Source organism: Microcaecilia unicolor, chromosome 7, assembly GCF_901765095.1.
Source record: "Microcaecilia unicolor chromosome 7, aMicUni1.1, whole genome shotgun sequence".
Lineage (NCBI taxonomy): Eukaryota > Metazoa > Chordata > Amphibia > Gymnophiona > Siphonopidae > Microcaecilia > Microcaecilia unicolor.
The window spans coordinates 5194550-5213190 of NC_044037.1; the positions used below are offsets into that span (position 1 = coordinate 5194550).

Consider the following 18641-nt stretch of genomic DNA (forward strand, 5'->3'; position numbering starts at 1 on the left):
AGTAGTAGTAGTAGTAGTATTACATATAGCAGTGATTTAACCAGAGCTGAGATTGTGATGTCATAATGCCTCATTCCACCAATGCCTAAGAGCCAACCTCATCAGTGATGTCACAATGGCTCGACTGTCCTATACTTGGCCCACTTCCCCCCTTAGTGTGAAGAGTTTCAGTCTCTGGTATCCAGAGCTGAGATTGTGATGTCATAATGCCTCATTCCACCAATGCCTAAGAGCCAACCTCATCAGTGATGTCACAATGGATTGATTGTCCTATATTTGTCTCACTCTTATCTATTAGATTGTAAGCTCTTTGAGCAGGGACTGTCTCTCTTTGTTAAATTGTACAGCGCTGCGTAACCCTAGTAGCGCTCTAGAAATGTTAAGTAGTAGTAGTAGATTCAAAATGGCCACCGAGAGTTGACACTGCCTCGCAAGACTGCAACTCTCGGTGGCCATTTTGAATCATTGTAATAAAAGTAATAAAACATTTGTCCACAAAAAAATGCAAAAAGATCCAAGGAAGTAGAATTAAAAAAAAAAATTATCATAGAAACGTGAGGTTTAAAGCATTCTTTCTCACACTTTTTTTTTTAAATATATATATATGTCTTGCTGTGCAGTTATGGAATGATCTTCCTGTTGAAATCCATTCTTTAAGAAGTTATTTTTCCTTGCGTAAAATGGTGAAGACTTATCTGTTTTCCCATTCTTTTAAGAAGTAGTTTTTCATAGCTTTTTGTAAATCCTGAATAAAATGTATCGGCACTCTCTTTATACCTCAATTGAGGGAGTTGGCGGGATATAAGTCCATTATAGCATAACATATGGGACACATCCAAATAGTAATGTAAACCTGTGCAGAGTTTAAAATAGTGCTTGAACAATCTGAGCTACGTGGCTTTCATAGGCCACGTAGAATCCAGCTCGGCTCCAGGATACCTCATCCTCGCTCATCTCTCACGCAGGTCAGGATGGCTGCCAAACCCCCCTAAACTTTCTTTGCCAGATTTAATGAAAGTATATTGGTCTTAAGCCACTTTTTCAATCAAATCAGCTAGCATAGAAGAAAACCGTCCCCATCCAAATCATTTTCTGTATCTCATGTTGGGGCTACAGACTGTACTTATTTGCAAACATTTTGGGATGTGCCTTGCAGCCTAAATTAATACTTTGGCAGAAAAAGCGGGAAAAAAATGAGTAAATTCTTTTGGAGAAGTGTGACAGGGGCTCTTTATCCATTTTTAATTTGGAAGTTTATGCCCAAGGTGTTTTACAGTTATTAGCAACTCAGATAGGATAAGTCTCTGTGCCAAAGAGCTTACGACCCGAGGCAGTGGGAGATAAGTTGCTGTTTCCAGGTTATAAAGTGTATCTGTGGGAGAAAGCCAATTTGGGCTCCGCTTCTCAGGACACTGCTTTAAATGTTAGGCCGCTCAAGTCAGCACAGGTAGAGCCTGGAAGATGGACTGCCATGGCTACGTCCCAACAATTGAGACTTTTAACTCATTTTCTGTCTGACAGATAAAGAAACGCTAATAGAAGTTGGCAGTGCAATAATGGGTGATTTTCAGTTACTCCAATATTGAGTAGATAAATGTCGTATTGAGAAATGCAAGGGAGGTAAAGTTCCTAGATGAAATAAATGACTGCTTCAGGAACTGACAAAAGGGGGAGCTATTTTAGATCTAGTCCTCAGTGGAAAGCAGGACACGATGCAAGTGGAAATTTGGGGCTATTTGGTAATAGTTATCGTAATCAAATTTGAAAGTTAATAACTGGAATTAAGATGCTAAGAAAATCTGATGTTGGCGTTTAGCTTCGAAAAGAGTAACTGTGATACAATTAGGAATATGATTTTTTTTAAAAAGGATCAGCCACAAAGGTTAGGACTTTAAATCAGGCATCTTGGAAGCCCAGACCAAATGTATTCCACATATTAAAGGTGGGTAGAAGAGCAAATGAGAGCCAGCATAGTTAAAAGGTGAAGTGAAGGAGGCTATTGCAGCCAAAAGAATATCTTTCAAAAAATGGAAACAGGATCCAAATGAAGAAAATAAGCACTGGCAAGTTAGATGCAAAACACTGATAAAGGCTAAAAGAATATGAAGAGAAACTTGCCTTAATGGCAAAAAGAATAAAGATGTTTTCAGGTACATTTGAACTAAGTTCCACGTTTGGAGTCGCCACCCATAAAAAAGATCTAGGTGTCATCATGGACAATCCTTTATTAGCGTTTACTGTACTGCAATGGCTGAACTCAGAACTAAACAGTTTACAGGCTAAGCAGAAAATGGAAAGGAACTACAATGCCTGGATAGGAAAGGCAAACAACCAAACGACAACTAAAATGAAGAAATGAAAACTTTACAGAAACAGGGAAGAGTAGCTAAGAGTTGGGGAGAGAGGGTAATAAGAGGACCTAGACCCAGTGTACAACTACTGGCTCCCAAAAGCCAGTCTTAATAGCGGCTTTAAATTTAGAGAGAGAGACGATTCAGTTTGAATTTCTAAGGGGAGGCTATTCCAAGTGACTGGGGCTTGATCAGGGAGCGCAGAGTACGGGGAGCAAGATATGGAGGGAGGCCAAGATGAAAAGCCTTAAATGCAAGAAGAGGAATTGTTATATTGCACCCGAAAAGAACGAGGCGGCCAGTGATGTTCCTTAAGCAGATGAGAAACATAAACTTACCAGCATGACAAAAACACACGTAGCCTTATTCTGCAATGATTGTAACTTTTTTCAGAAAAATCTGAGATGAACCAGCAAAAATGACGTAACAGTAATTGAGCTTGGATGTGATGAGCGAAAGAATCGTAAGGAAAAAAAACTTCTGAACGAACCGTAGCTAAGAGTGCAAAAACAAGATTTAGCAAGGAATGAGATGGGGGGGGGGGGGGGGGGGGGGACAAAAGATAATACGTTGAAATCTTCTGCTCAGGGAAGCTCGCCAGGTGCCCTTGGCCTGGATTGGCCGCTGTCGTGGACAGGATGCTGGGCTCGATGGTCCCTTGGTCTTTCCCAGTGTGGCATTACTTATGTACTTGTGTGCAACAGGAGCTAAACAATGTTAGGAATTATTAGGAGAAGAATAGAAACAAATAATACGGTGACAGTTCTGTGGTGTGACCTCACCCTGAGTGTTTTGGGCAATTCCGGTTGCCAGATCTCACCAAAGCCGTCAAGGTTCTGTGAACGTCAAGACTAGAGAAAACGGAAGTGTTCTAGAAAAATGTTGCAGGGTCTGCAGGAAAAAAATATTTCGTGGAATCTAACAAATAATACTTCCTCAATATGAAATCCAAACAATTATATAGAAAGTTTTTATAGTAATAATAACATTGTTATAAGTTCAGTACAAGTTTAAGTACATAAGTACATAAGTAGTGCCATACTGGGAAAGACCAAAGGTCCATCTAGCCCAGCATCCTGTCACCGACAGTGGCCAATCCAGGTCAAGGGCACCTGGCACGCTCCCCAAACGTAAAAACATTCCAGACAAGTTATACCTAAAAATGCGGAATTTTTCCAAGTCCATTTAATAGCGGTCTATGGACTTGTCCTTTAGGAATCTATCTAACCCCTTTTTAAACTCCGTCAAGCTAACCGCCCGTACCACGTTCTCCGGCAACGAATTCCAGAGTCTAATTACACGTTGGGTGAAGAAAAATTTTCTCCGATTCGTTTTAAATTTACCACACTGTAGCTTCAACTCATGCCCTCTAGTCCTAGTATTTTTGGATAGCGTGAACAGTCGCTTCACATCCACCCGATCCATTCCACTCATTATTTTATACACTTCTATCATATCTCCCCTCAGCCGTCTCTTCTCCAAGCTGAAAAGCCCTAGCCTTCTCAGCCTCTCTTCATAGGAAAGTCGTCCCATCCCCACTATCATTTTCGTCGCCCTTCGCTGTACCTTTTCCAATTCTACTATATCTTTTTTGAGATACGGAGACCAGTACTGAACACAATACTCCAGGTGCGGTCGCACCATGGAGCGATACAACGGCATTATAACATCCGCACACCTGGACTCCATACCCTTCCTAATAACACCCAACATTCTATTCGCTTTCCTAGCCGCAGCAGCACACTGAGCAGAAGGTTTCAGCGTATCATCGATGACGACACCCAGATCCCTTTCTTGATCCGTAACTCCTAACGCGGAACCTTGCAAGACGTAGCTATAATTCGGGTTCCTCTTACCCACATGCATCACTTTGCACTTGTCAACATTGAACTTCATCTGCCACTTGCACGCCCATTCTCCCAGTCTCGCAAGGTCCTCCTGTAATCGTTCACATTCCTCCTGCGACTTGACGACCCTGAATAATTTTGTGTCACCGGCGAATTTAATTACCTCACTAGTTATTCCCATCTCTAGGTCATTTATAAATACATTAAAAAGTAACGGACCCAGCACAGACCCCTGCGGGACCCCACTAACTACCCTCCTCCACTGAGAATACTGGCCACGCAATCCTACTCTCTGCTTCCTATCTTTCAACCAGTTCTTAATCCATAATAATACCCTACCTCCGATTCCATGACTCTGCAATTTCTTCAGGAGTCTTTCGTGCGGCACTTTGTCAAACGCCTTCTGAAAATCCAGATATTCATTTAAAAAATTATTTTCAATAATAATAAAAAAGCACAGCAATCTTATCAAAGGTATATAAAATATAACACTCATTCCCCACATATATACCATTATTAAGAAAACAGTATTTTGAAAAACGTCCTCGGGAATCAATCCATGGTGAGAATGAAATAAATCACCCAGCACACTACAAATGTTCAAATCAGTCCAGATCGGTCAGTTTCTTCCCATTAGTTTGAATCAAATAATCTTCACACATGGATATCCTTCAAGACTCCTCAGTCCATTAGTTTTCTATAAAGGTAGGCAATTATAATGTATTCTTTTATTCCACTCTTACAATGATCTTCCAGCCGACACAAAATTTGTAGTTCATCATTTCATTGTAAGGATGGAGGGTTTTTTTGATTGACAGCTAAGCTTAGTGTTTTTTTAGGAGCATTTCCAATTCTTAGTCCAAGCTTTAATCTTATCAAATTTAGACTACTGCAACACCTTGTATGCAGGGTTATCTGTTCAATTACACTCCAAGCTTTAGCTATTACAGACCTCTGCTGCTAAACCCTTAAGAATGACCACGTAACATCTCTGAGTCGCCTCCGCTGGTCACCAATCCAAGCATGAGTCGAGTTTAAATCGGCTTGCCATTTGCAGGGGACAAGTCCTGAAAGTTCTTCCAGGGATTTCTAAATCTTTGAGGGCAGCAAACACTTCCTGTCAACACAGAATTTACGCTGTAGAAAACCATTAATTCTTTTTCATATCAAGCATCATTAATTTGGAATAGTTTGCCTATATTACTAATTTCATTTTTCATCATCGGTTGAAGACTTATTTATTCAGTAAAGATTTTCATTAATTAAGTTTTTGTGTTTAATGGATGAATAACTAGTTCAACAGTTACCTATGTACTTCTGTGTTCAATTCGCTGGTTATATTCTTGTAATCTGCTTAGTGCCTACAATGGGGAGTGGATGGAATATAAATCAGGGGCGTAGCCAGACACCCAATTTTGGGCGGGCCTGGGCCCAAGATGGGTGGGCAGAAGAACCTCGCCCCATCCCACACGTGATTTCGTCTCTCCTTCTACTGCATGCTATATGGTCTCTCAAACATCCCCCCTCTCCCATATACCTTTTAAATAGCAGATTTTCACCAGCAGCGAACAGCAGCTAATACGCACTGCTCATGTTGGCCCCACACCCTTCCCTCTGATGCAACTTCCTATTTTCGCCTAGGCAGAAATACATCAGAGGGAAGGCTGTGGGGCCGGTGCGAGCAGTATGTATGTCACTGCTCACTGCAGGCGAAGATCTGCTACTTACAAGGTATGTAGGAGGGACACTTGTTGGGAGTTTTCGGCTGGTGGGGCTTGGGGATCCCTGCCAGCCACATTATAGCTATGCTGGTACTGGGTGGGCCTGAGCCCAAAGTGGGTGGGCCTGGGCCCACCCAAGCCCACCCTTGGCTACACCACTGATATAAATGTAGAGAGAGATTAGGTTATAATTTTCTTTATTAACTCTGTACATGTGATATTTAGGCTGCAGTTTACATCAGGTTACAGGAGACTTGCAGACTTAATGGCTGAAAATATAAAACCAGAAAATATGTAAATGTTTAGTCTTAATACATTGCAGTTGAGAAAAGGAACTTGACAGATGTGTGTATCTAACTTCCACCTCTCAAGTTCCTTTCCTGAACTAAGTAACCCAATTTGAGGCATGAGCTTCCATCGGCCAGAGTCTGCTTTATCCTGTGGACCTCTCTTCTGAAGGCTAATCCTTCAAAAAACGAATTAATCTGTAAGGTGCCGCCAGCCTGGTTTAGCAAGCTTCCAGACAGATGTGGTTGGTTTCTGGGGTGTTGAAGCCTGCCTGTAGCAACTCAGTTAACATTTGGCCTTTGGTGTCTGAGACCTGAAGAATTTCGAGTGTTCATTGTGTCATTTTGCTCTTTGGCTCTGCCGATTAGTTTATTCCTAGGTCAAGTTCCAGATCAGCTGGGTGGACATGAGGTGGTGGTTATGAAGTGGAGATGTCTCCTTGGGTATCTTTTTGTCTGAGAACAGCCCACAGAGTGGTGTCCGACATTTCCATAGAACACAGTCTCTGAATTCGGTGACCTGACTCCTCTGGGAAAGTCTGATATCTGTCTGTCCCTGGGGTTCCTTTCGGGTTAATTGTAAGAAACCTGTTGCAGCAGGGTGCATGGTAAATGAACTTACAGGGTTTTGAGCAGTAGAGCGTCTGAGGAAGGTGGGTGAAAGCAGTAAAGGGACTGGATGTAACAGGAAGAGACAAAAAGAACTTGCTCGAATGTTTTCCAATGCGTTACTCTTTTGTTCGTCTTGCAGATCCAAATGCGGTGATGCCAGAGCACATGACCACGAGCCGGCCGAGTAAGGTAGCCGACAACACAATGAAGATAGCCACTGTCAATCCTCGCAACCAGTTCCCTGTGGTGGAGCTCCCTGGCAAGACAGGTGAGTGTGGCAAGATAGACATCTGTTTAACTCTATCAATCTTCTTTTCTTTATCACCTTCCTGTCTTCTCTCTTTCCCTTGATTTTAATTTTCATGTTTTTTAAATGTTATGTTATTTTGTAGCCGTATATCAAGATTCTATAAATTAACTATTATCATGGACGTGACATAATGGTGCCTGTCGGAGCTTCATAAGCCTGGAACACCAGCTCCTATCCCAGGCTTTGGACCCAGTGTTGTACATAATAAATATTGGCAGATAAGGACCATTTGCAGCCCCCTCCCCCTTTCACTGCTATAACTGAAGAGATCTCCCAGCCCTCAGCCATACAAGTTTAACTGGCTCCAGTGCTCCAGCAGAGGTCACTGTCCTTACTAGGACATCCCTCAGTTGGGAAGTGTGACGGTGCCAGCCTGCAGCCCCTGCTAGGAACTGTGCTGATCTTCCCCCTCAGCTCTATCTGGGGATGTTTCTGTATAAAAGGGCTGTGCAAAGTCTGGGTTTTCTCCCCTTTTGGGCTTTCTTTTGTCCCTGGAGCTTCCTCAGATGTATTTTCCTGTGTTGTCCTCCGGTCAGGCTGCCCAGAGCACTTGCCACTGTCCTGGCCTCTTAAGTGTCCTGGATGTACCTGGTCAGGTCTCTCAGCATTATCTGCACTGGCTTTGAGTAAATGCTTCAAGTACTTCCTTCTCAGCAGATGGGCTTGTAATCAATTCACAATATCCCCCGCATCCTGCCTGGGGCTCACTTTCCCCTCTGTAAATACAGACCAAAAGATTTCTGCTTGTGCTTCACCCTCTCCCTCCCTCTCATCCCACTTTCTTCTCTTATCTCGAGTATTTCCTCTCTGGTTTGTCTCAGCCTTATATCTAAAGAAGGTTCTATCTGCCTGGATCTTTGGTCTAAGCCCCTTCCTGTCTTCCCCTGTTCATTTAGTTTTTATTATCATTTCTGCTGTCTCCACAGGGAGCTCCATTAGTTTCTCTCTCACTCCCTCTTCTTCCCCCACAGAGTCACAAACTGGATGAGCCCCTGGATAGCTGGAGAGGGGCCAGGAGGTCCAGGGATGATTTTCCACTGCAGCCTTATCTCAAATCCCCCCACCCCCACCCCACCGATCCCCCGCTCTGCTCCTGAATAAAATATCCTTCACTGGCTGGATAGAGGAGACGGCCCAGTCCCAACCAGTCTGAGAGTAACGAGCTCTGCTCTCCGAACTTTGTGTCTCTGTCCTGCTTTCATGCATCCCTTCTGCATGAGGGTTGTGTCTTGGTCTAACCAGTGAGGCCTACAGTGGTGGAAATAAGTATTTGATCCCTTGCTGATTTTGTAAGTTTGCCCACTGACAAAGACATGAGCAGCCCATAATTGAAGGGTAGGTTATTGGTAACAGTGAGAGATAGCACATCACAAATTAAATCCGGAAAATCACATTGTGGAAAGTATATGAATTTATTTGCATTCTGCAGAGGGAAATAAGTATTTAATCCCTCTGGCAAACAAGACCTAATACTTGGTGGCAAAACCCTTGTTGGCAAGCACAGCGGTCAGACGTCTTCTGTAGTTGATGATGAGGTTTGCACACATGTCAGGAGGAATTTTGGTCCACTCCTCTTTGCAGATCATCTCTAAATCATTAAGAGTTCTGGGCTGTCGCTTGGCAACTCGCAGCTTCAGCTCCCTCCATAAGTTTTCAATGGGATTAAGGTCTGGTGACTGGCTAGGCCACTCCATGACCCTAATGTGCTTCTTCCTCAGCCACTCCTTTGTTGCCTTGGCTGTATGTTTTGGGTCATTGTCGTGCTGGAAGACCCAGCCACGACCCATTTTTAAGGCCCTGGCGGAGGGAAGGAGGTTGTCACTCAGAATTGTACGGTACATGGCCCCATCCATTCTCCCATTGATGCGGTGAAGTAGTCCTGTGCCCTTAGCAGAGAAACACCCCCAAAACATAACATTTCCACCTCCATGCTTGACAGTGGGGACGGTGTTCTTTGGGTCATAGGCAGCATTTCTCTTCCTCCAAACACGGCGAGTTGAGTTCATGCCAAAGAGCTCAATTTTTGTCTCATCTGACCACAGCACCTTCTCCCAATCACTCTCGGCATCATCCAGGTGTTCACTGGCAAACTTCAGACGGGCCGTCACATGTGCCTTCCGGAGCAGGGGGACCTTGCGGGCACTGCAGGATTGCAATCCGTTATGTCGTAATGTGTTACCAATGGTTTTCGTGGTGACAGTGGTCCCAGCTGCCTTGAGATCATTGACAAGTTCCCCCCTTGTAGTTGTAGGCTGATTTCTAACCTTCCTCATGATCAAGGATACCCCACGAGGTGAGATTTTGCGTAGAGCCCCAGATCTTTGTCGATTGACAGCCATTTTGTACTTCTTCCATTTTCTTACTATGGCACCAACAGTTGTCTCCTTCTCGCCCAGCGTCTTACTGATGGTTTTGTAGCCCATTCCAGCCTTGTGCAGGTGTATGATCTTGTCCCTGACATCCTTAGACAGCTCCTTGCTCTTGGCCATTTTGTAGAGGTTAGAGTCTGACTGATTCACTGAGTCTGTGGACAGGTGTCTTTCATACAGGTGACCATTGCCGACAGCTGTCTGTCATGCAGGTAACGAGTTGATTTGGAGCATCTACCTGGTCTGTAGGGGCCAGATCTCTTACTGGTTGGTGGGGGATCAAATACTTATTTCCCTCTGCAGAATGCAAATAAATTCATATACTTTCCACAATGTGATTTTCCGGATTTAATTTGTGATGTGCTATCTCTCACTGTTACCAATAACCTACCCTTCAATTATGGGCTGCTCATGTCTTTGTCAGTGGGCAAACTTACAAAATCAGCAAGGGATCAAATACTTATTTCCACCACTGTATACCTATGGAGTTACCATATTTGCAGAGACAAAAAAATAAAATGCCACCCCTCCCCAGCCGCACAGTCACCTTGATCCCCCTAGAAGCAGTGAAAATACTGGTAAAAGTAACAGAAATGCATTTTCTTCTGTGGTCTGAATACAAAATTAGAAAAGATGTACATTTCCAAAAAAGCAAACATCCATGAGCAGCACGTCCCCCTCACCTCTCCTTTCCATCCCCTTTTATCCATGTGCTGCATTCCCCCTTTCCCTTCCCTTCCTTCCCATGCCATCCACGAGCTGCAAGCCTGTCCATCCGCCCGCCAGTCCAGAAACCCGGACAGACGGTCAGTCTGCTTGTCCAGACCCCCGACAGTCCCTTGAAAAGGAGGGGCATATCCGGGGAAATGCAGACTTATGGTAACATTAACTCCCAGTTGTGCTGACCGTGAGGTTTCAGTTGATTAGTTGGGGTACTTGTTTTTCCACTCACCCCACCTTCAATGATTCACAGTTCAAGGGTGCTCTGGGGGGGTATCTTTCTCTCTCCCTTACTTTGTCTTCATCCCTATTCCTCGGATCATAGTTTCAAGCCAGTCTGTGTCTGCTCCAGCTCTTCCCTTGTTCTCCCCACATGCCACCTGTTGACAAAGGAGGGGAGGGGGTGAGGCTGCATTGGAAGCTTAGTAGAAAACAATTATGCGTAGACCTCTTATAACCTGGATTCGCTTATTGGTCAAATAGTTGGAATCTACTTTTACTTTTCATTTCTGTGGTGCTACTGACATACACAGTTTCTCTGTCCCTAGTGGGCTCATAATCCAGGATGGCTTTTTTTGTACCTGAGACAATGGAGGGTTACGTGACTTAGAATAAAATCCAGTTCTCCAGGATCTCATCCCACTTTTCTAACCACTAGGGTGTTCCTCCACTTCAAACGGCTGAGCTGTATGGGGTCTGTTGGCTCCTGCAGCCCCTCTCTTCTGTTAAGTGGTTTAGACAGGACCCTGCCTGGGGAGTGACAAGGCCAGGATGACCAGCTCCATGAGCTGCCTGGGTAATAGTGACCAGAAAGACAGGACAGGACAGCCGTGTGTATGTTCAAACTATGCCTTGGAATGGATTTACTTTCCTGAGGTGTTTCTCTTAATGGCCATCTGCTGAGGTGGATTTTGATGTGCTGATGTTGATTTGGCCTGTAGCTGCTGTTTGTAGTCTGTAATGTGTAAGATGGGAGGACGTGTGGGGGATTGGAATGGGCAGCAGACAGGGCCTCCTGGGCGCACTGAGCAGTTAATGTCTCCTTTGTCTAGAGGAGAGGGAGGCTGAGAAGACCTGAACCTGGCAGACTGGCTGAGACCCAGGAAACCAGAGTTCAAATCCCACCGCCTCTCCTTGTGATCTCAGAGACGTCACCTAACCTTCCATTGCCTGGAGTACAAGCTTACTGTTCTCTGGGGACAGGAAAAAAGACTACCTGAGCTCAATCCAAAATCCCTCCCCCGGACCCCTGCTCAGAGCAATGCCTGGAGACCTTCACCTTCAAAATTCTCCAGTGGGGGTGGGGCTGGGGTCAGATCTCTAATTTTAACATAGTATTATTTATTGCATTTGTATCCCACATTTTCCCACCTATTTGCAGGCTCAATGTGGCTTACAGAGTATTTCCAAATTTACCCACTTGGAAAACAAAACAGCAGATCAATATAACATCCGAAGATTTTATTAATGATACCAGAATAATGCCCGACACAGGCCGTGTTTCGCCCAAAAGGGCTGCTTCAGGGGTTGTAATGTTCATACGAGAAAAAACCAGCACATCCGAAAAGACCAATAATGTGTCTAATCATATTGATCTGCTGTTTTGTTTTCCATGTTGGAATTTGCAGATCGTTTGCCTTGTTGTTTACCCACATGCAGAAAGCATCCCAGCACGGCTCAGTGTCCGCTTTGAGAGGCAGGGGGCTTTCCCAAGTGCAGTCCTATCTGGCCTTCTCCCATTAAGCCACGGTGTACACGCTGTTGCTTGGGAGGTGCGTGTGATGCCCTGGGGCGGAAGAGACGATGGAGGTGGGGTGATTAATATTTCTCAGGCCGATGACTGACTGCATCTGACTGTTGTCTCTGTTTCCAGACACGCAGGATGGGAAAAACCAGCCAGGAAGCAGCGCAGACGGATTCTTCAGCTCCAAGGTAGCCGTCTTCGCAGCGATCGGCGCAGGCTGCGTCATCTTCATCCTCATCATCATCTTCCTCATCGTCCTGCTCATCAAGATCCGCAAACGTCACCGGAAGCACACGCAGCAGCGAGCGACGGCGCTTTCTCTCAGCACGCTGGCCAGCCCCAAATGCAGTGGCAACGCTGGCTCGGAGCCCAGCGATATCATCATCCCCTTGCGGACTACAGAGAATAACTACTGCCCCCATTACGAGAAGGTGAGCGGAGACTACGGCCACCCTGTCTACATTGTGCAGGAAATGCCCCCCCAGAGTCCCGCTAACATCTACTACAAAGTGTGAAGATCTTCCCATCGACCATGTCTTCTCCCCCTGCCCACGGGCCGTGCAGGAAATGGGCTCTACGGCTGGATTTCCGCTTGCTAACAGCACTGTGGAGTTTTCCTGGTCCATATTGCTGGATTTAAGGTCTGCTTGATGAGACAGACCCCACACAGTGTGCCTTCTGAGAAGCTGAAGTTCCCAAGGCCCCAGAGAGTTCTGCTGGTGTGTGTGGTGGATAACTGGTGGGAACTTGTGGTGGATAACTCTTTCCTTCGTATTTAGTCTTACAGTTTGGGTTTCTTATAACCTCGGCACCCTGGATGGAGGCCCCGCTCTTCTGACTCTTACCTAGCGGAGTGGGACCTTGAGCACAAAATCAGACAGCAACCAGGTTGGCCCCCTGCTACTGAAGGACTCCGAGCACAGCCCTCCGCAGTCCTGGGGTCGGCTGCCCCTGTGCCCGCTTTCTCGGAACCCATCATAAAACTTGGACATTTTCTCTCCCAGGTCCTTTCGATCGTGGTGGACAAACCACAGGCTTTTGGTTTGGGGAGGAATTTTGTTATAATTAGTCATGAATCTGTTTTTATTTTTTAATGGAGTTCTTTTAAACTTTCTAGACTTTGCTGGTGGTTCATTTCTGCATCTCTCCTAGATCTTGTCCTTCAGACTCAGCCCCTGGATTAACCAGAACAACCTCTGCAGCATCTCTTTGCCCTTGGCCCACCTCATACGGAAGCTAGTGTGTTTTCTACTGCAATAAATGAAATCCCCAGTTTTGCACACGCTGTCCTTTGGTATGAGGACGTGACCTTGGGCGTTCTGCCTGGTTTCAGATTAGCGTATCATGGCGGAGGGTTGGAATGGGCGAGAGTCCTGCACTAGTGGCTGGGAGGGAAGGGTGTGGAGAGGGACTGGGAAGAAAAGGGGCTGGTGGGGAGGTCTTCCTGTTGGTTTGCACAGCTCCAGCAATAAGATGGTACATGTAGCTCTGAGATCGTCAGGGGCTTTGCTCTCGCCCAGCGGGGCTCAGCATTCAGGTTCAGAGCAGGTGGAAGGAAGCAGCCAGGGCGGAGGGATCTGGGGAAATGTTAACTACCTTTGCAACACCAAACTTAGCTATGCATCAACCTGTGAAAAATTCCTTATTTTTAAGCAGTCGAACAATAAGGTTCTGGTTTAAAAGAAGCTGATTTGTTTTTAAACATTTCTAGTACTTATGAATTAAGGGTAACTGACGCCCTTTCTGCTCAGGCAACTCCTTTACAAAAAAAAAACAACAAAAACTGAACCTCCACCCGTGGCCGCTGCAGCCTTTTCCTCCTCTAATTCATTTTGTTGAGCAGAATCGATAAGAAGGTGGGACGTAGCTCTCCCCCTCCCCCCTTCAGAAGCTCAGCTATCCACCTGCGGGGTAGGCGGCAGTGCCAAAGGGAACTGTCCTGGTGGGCTCGAGCGGGGGAGTGGTGGGCAATAAGATCCTTGGTCTAGATAAACAGTTTCCACCCAAGCCTTGCTAACCGATCTCAGGTCCAAGGAGCAGGGGGTGGGTGATGGCTCGTTTTCTGATAGGACAAAGCTGCATGTCTTTGTTTTGCCCTGTGGCACATGGGAAGGTGCAGCGGGGACACTAGGCAGCCTGGCCCATCATAGGTAACTGTCCTGTGCTTGTGCTACATAAGCCATAAATCGACTGTTTTGAGAGGAGAGAGGTTTTGGAAGTTTGTAATAGGAATGAGTAACGGAATTGAAAGTCTAGGTTAAGCACATAAGAAGGAAGACTGGCATTCTTGGCATGACAGGGACTGGCTGGGCCTCACCCTCCCAGATTCTCTTTCTGAAGTGTAAAAATTGCTCCCAGTGGAAGATCCCGGACTGCCGTGCTAAGCTTTGATCACTAACCTTGGCCCTGTAGCAGTTGCTCTTGAATGTGCTTTTTTGCGGATTGTAGCATTGCAGAAGAGTTCTGACTTTCTTCTCCTAGGACTGAAATGCACTTCATGCGATACTTGGTCCCAGCTGAAACTACTGCTATGGTCTGGTTCTGTGTTCGTGTTCCCAAGTCCAAGCCCTGGAGTTCCCTCTTGCCAGTCAGGTCTTCAGTGAATGTGCAGGAACTTGATTTGCATCCACTGCCTCCATCATCTGCATATTCATTGTGATTATCCTGAAAACCTGCCTGGCAAGGGGGTACTCCAGGACCGGACTTGGGAAACACTGGACTGCTCCTATCAGTGTGTCCAGCTGCCTTGCCAATTTTTGTCCCCAGAAAACCTCTTCTCTTCCTTCCCTCCCCCTCTGATTTTAGGTACAAATTGAATTCGCTGAGACCAGATTTGGCACATTGGATGGATGTTTGGCGCTTTCTGTGCAGCTGAGGACTCTGAGGAAAGGAACAGCAAACTCTGCCTTTTGCCTGGTGTAGACCTAGTTCAGTCATGGAATCAACTTGCTTTAGAAAATCAGCTCGCAGGACCCCCCCTCCCCCCCTTTGCACAGTCTCATAAGTTCTCGAGATGACTCTATCTAGGCTGTACTGGGCTTTGTAGGTTGGCTTCTGATCAAAAGCAGGATCAAAAGGTCTCTCTGTTCCTGAAGCTCTGTTGATATCTATGGTCAAGTTGGCTTGTTTCGTCAAGGTGGAGTGATCTGTTGATATTCAGTGTGTACTACCTTCTGAAATGCCACCAGCCAGTCGTTGTCCGATGAGATGCATTTTTCCACTGCTTTCTCCCCAAGACGGGCCCTGGTGCCTGGACCGGTCAGCAGCTTTCCTCTTAAATTCTGCATCTCATGAAGAAATGGGAGCAGAATCCCTCCTGTTTGCCGTCTGTCTCCTTCTGGTTGAGTCTTGCCTGCCTGGCATAGTGCCCTCTGCATTTGCTTTTCTCAGTGCCCATAACAGGTTCATATTTGAAAGTTATACTAAGGTAGTAATATATTTTAAACTCTACTGTGCATTTCTTCTAGATTAGAATTTGTGTTTTTTATGCTTCTCCTCCAGAGCCCAGCTCGTCTTATGATATGGGAGCTGGTGTTCGGGCAGTTGGGTGTTTTCTTGTATTGGAGTGGGGGTGGGAAGGGCTGAACCTCTTGCAGATAGCCGAAATGGGTTGGTTCTTCCTGAGCTGTGGGATGGTGGAATTGGCAGAAAGCTCAGGGCTCTGGAAATACTGGGCTTGATCTTCTAAAGGGTTCATTACAGGTCCCTGCCCGCTCTCCCCCCCCCCCCCCTCCCGGTGTACAATGACCATAGAGAACTTGATTTTATATCACTTGGATTTGGGTAGACTTGGTCCAAGAGTCCAGGCCTGACTTACAAGTCTACTGTATACAGACATTTTTACCTGCTCCCAAGTCATCTGTAACTTCATTTTAGCCATGATTTGGTGTCTTGGGGGGGAGGGGGGTGCAACACATAGGTATGTGTGTGATTCAGCACCAGTTTGTTCTCTAACCATAGATGACCTGTCATGAGATTATGCTGCCCAGGAAGTGTATTTGTGCAAGACAAAGTGGAATTATTTTATCAGCAGAGAAGACTTGAGAAATGGTGTTCAAGCTGTAGAGTCCACTTCCTTGAACTTTGTGAACCAAACAATTCCTAGGACCTAGAACAGCCCTGCCCTGCTGAACTGCAGCTGGGTTGCCCGCCCTCTACTTCCATTTTGCATCTCCCCCTCCTGGCCATCTACCACGTGCCTCATCCTTACAATTGGGGGGGATTCTGGGGCTTCTAATGGCACCAACTCTGCCACTTAGCTCTTGCCTCTGTGTTCTACTGTAACCACTTTTCCTCCCCTCACCCTTATCCAGTGGCAGCGTGAGCTGATGTCTCCTTAGCTTCCATTCTAACGTCCTTAGAAGCGTTATTGACTGGAGAAGTGGGGCACTGGAGTGGCAGGAGCAGGCTTTACAAGGCTGGTGATGGATGCTGAGGCTGCAGTAGAGCTCGGACAGGTTCTGCACTACTGGGGGGGGGGAGTGCGGTGAAGGAAGGGTGCAGGCTGGAACTGTCTGGGGGAGGGGGACAGGTAATACGCGCCTCCTAACCTGAAGATTTTAGCATAAGCAGTACATTTCACAGATCATAAACTCAGATTGATGCTGAAGGGGGTGGGGGCAAGGGGGGGTAGCATTCTAGATATACACCTGTCTGCTAAAGCTGCCAGTCTAATCCCAGGCCAGGGAGGTGAAGCTTCAGGCTGGCTTTTCCCAAGGTTCAAGGTTATTCAGGAAGATGAGGTGCAGTGTACAGAAGAGGTGAATATTTGCACTCTTCCCCCCCACCCCACCCCCGTTAATTGCATTATTCCTGAAGCACAGAATCACTGTAACGTTAATACTCTCCGTCCCAGAGAATCCCCTGTACATATGTGAAAAGGGAGCTCAAGCCCTTGTACTGTTTAAGATTGAAATGGAAGTTTTTCCTCTGCTTTTTCTTGACAGTGTTGAGATTACGATTATTTTGGGGAGAATTTATGTAAATACTAGACCTTTTTGGAAGAAATACTGTAAAGATGTTTTGTATAGACTCTGAATTATTTTCTGGTTGCTTTTTCGTAGAAAATTTTAAAAAGCAAAAAATTAAACAAAAATAAACAGCCTAAAAAGCAAGGTTGCCCCAGGACAGAGGAGGTGTAGCGTGAATGCTTTACAGGCTGTGGCCCCGATTCGCTCACTAGGACGGGGTGGACACGGCACGCAGCCAATCACAGCTCTACATCCTTCACCCTATCCATCCATAGGACTGAGGTAAAGGGGGTGGCAAGTGGCCAGTGATAGGAATTTAGGGCTGGCAGGTGCACTGAATGATCTGTTATTGATAATGATCCTATTCTGTTCACCTGCTTTGGGTTGTGAAAGGCGCATTTCATAAGGGCTTTGGTTGTATCACCCCAAAGCCGCTCACACATGGGAAGGGGTTTTGCTTGTGAATACATTCACCTATATACAACGCATTTCTCACTGCACACTTATGGAGGTCTCTGAAGCTTGGGGGGGGGGGGGGGGGGGGGGGTAAGCTCTGTGCCAGGTGAGCAGACGGCTGTGCTGACGAGGTGTCAGGCCTGCTGCTTTCCTTCTCCAGTTTGCTGAGTATTTCCCAGACCTCTTCTCTGCCTTTGTCCAAGTTAAATAAAATTGAGTTGAGAAAATGGCTTTAACTGCATTTAACGTCTGTTTCCAGCCCAGATGGAAGAATATTAAGGGGGGGGGGGGGGCAGTGAGGAAGCCCCTTCCCCGCCTCTGTGTTTCAGTCACCTTCTCATCTCCCATCCCTTGGCCTGGTTGGACCGGTCTGTCTCCCTCCTGTTCCCTCTGTCCTTGGGGGACGAGCCGTTGACCGGACATTTTTCGCTATTCTGGCTAACACAGTGTTTTGTAAGAAATCGCTGAGAGAAATTGTCTTTTAAAGAAATATTTCTGTTGTATGTGCCTCTTCCGCCTTTGTTTTATTTTCACTTCACCCAGCGCATTTTACCTGACTAGCAGATCCTGGCTGTTCAGTGGATGGATGGAATTCCACACCGCCACGCTGGAGACCTGATACCGTGTTAAATAAAGTTTTTTCCTATGGAAAACCAGCTGTTCCTTATGGCCTGTGTGTGTTGCTGTCTGACATTAGAGCCTTGATCTTCAGCAAGGAGGTTTGAGTGACGGGAGATGGCGAGCGTGCTTGGGCCATGATCTAACCCAAAGCCAGTAGGTGGAGCTTCAGTGCATCACTATGGCGGCGGCTGCGTAGGGAAGCAGGTAAATCTCCTTGGGTGTACACAGCTTCAGCCTTGTCACGTGACGCCGACTCCTGTCAATCAAACCTCCTTGGTCTTCAGTCCCAGTCGTGAGGGCTGCTACTGGGGTGGGTGTTTAAATATAGGAGAGAGATCTCATGCAAATTTTCCTCATGCATATTCATTAGGGAGATCCTAAAAACCTGCCCTGTTGTTGCCCTCAAGGACTAGGAGTGAGGACCAAACCTCCAGAGAAGGGTGGGCGAGGGTTCGCTGGAGATTTGCGTGTCCTCCTTACTTTGTATGTAAATAGATTTCATGCGTGTAAATCTTGAAAATCTGCCTGTGTTGTGGCCCTTGAGGATTCTGGTTACTCACCCCTGAACTTTACCTCTCCTGTGCAGTAAGTGTAGACATTACCCCACCTGTCTTAGCATTTGATTTAATAACA

At 46.1% G+C, this 18641-nt stretch overlaps 1 protein-coding gene across 1 annotated transcript in view; it reads left to right on the plus strand.

Moving 5' to 3' along the window:
- Positions 1 to 18043, plus strand: part of EFNB1 (ephrin B1) — an 89194-nt gene extending 71151 nt beyond the window's left edge. The window contains exons 4-5 of the mRNA XM_030208794.1: positions 6958 to 7086; positions 12091 to 18043. Of these exons, the coding sequence (XP_030064654.1) occupies positions 6958 to 7086; positions 12091 to 12476 (515 nt within the window). The 3' untranslated portion in view covers positions 12477 to 18043. The remainder of the gene's footprint in view (positions 1 to 6957; positions 7087 to 12090) is intronic.
- The last annotated feature ends 598 nt before the right edge of the window (positions 18044 to 18641 follow it).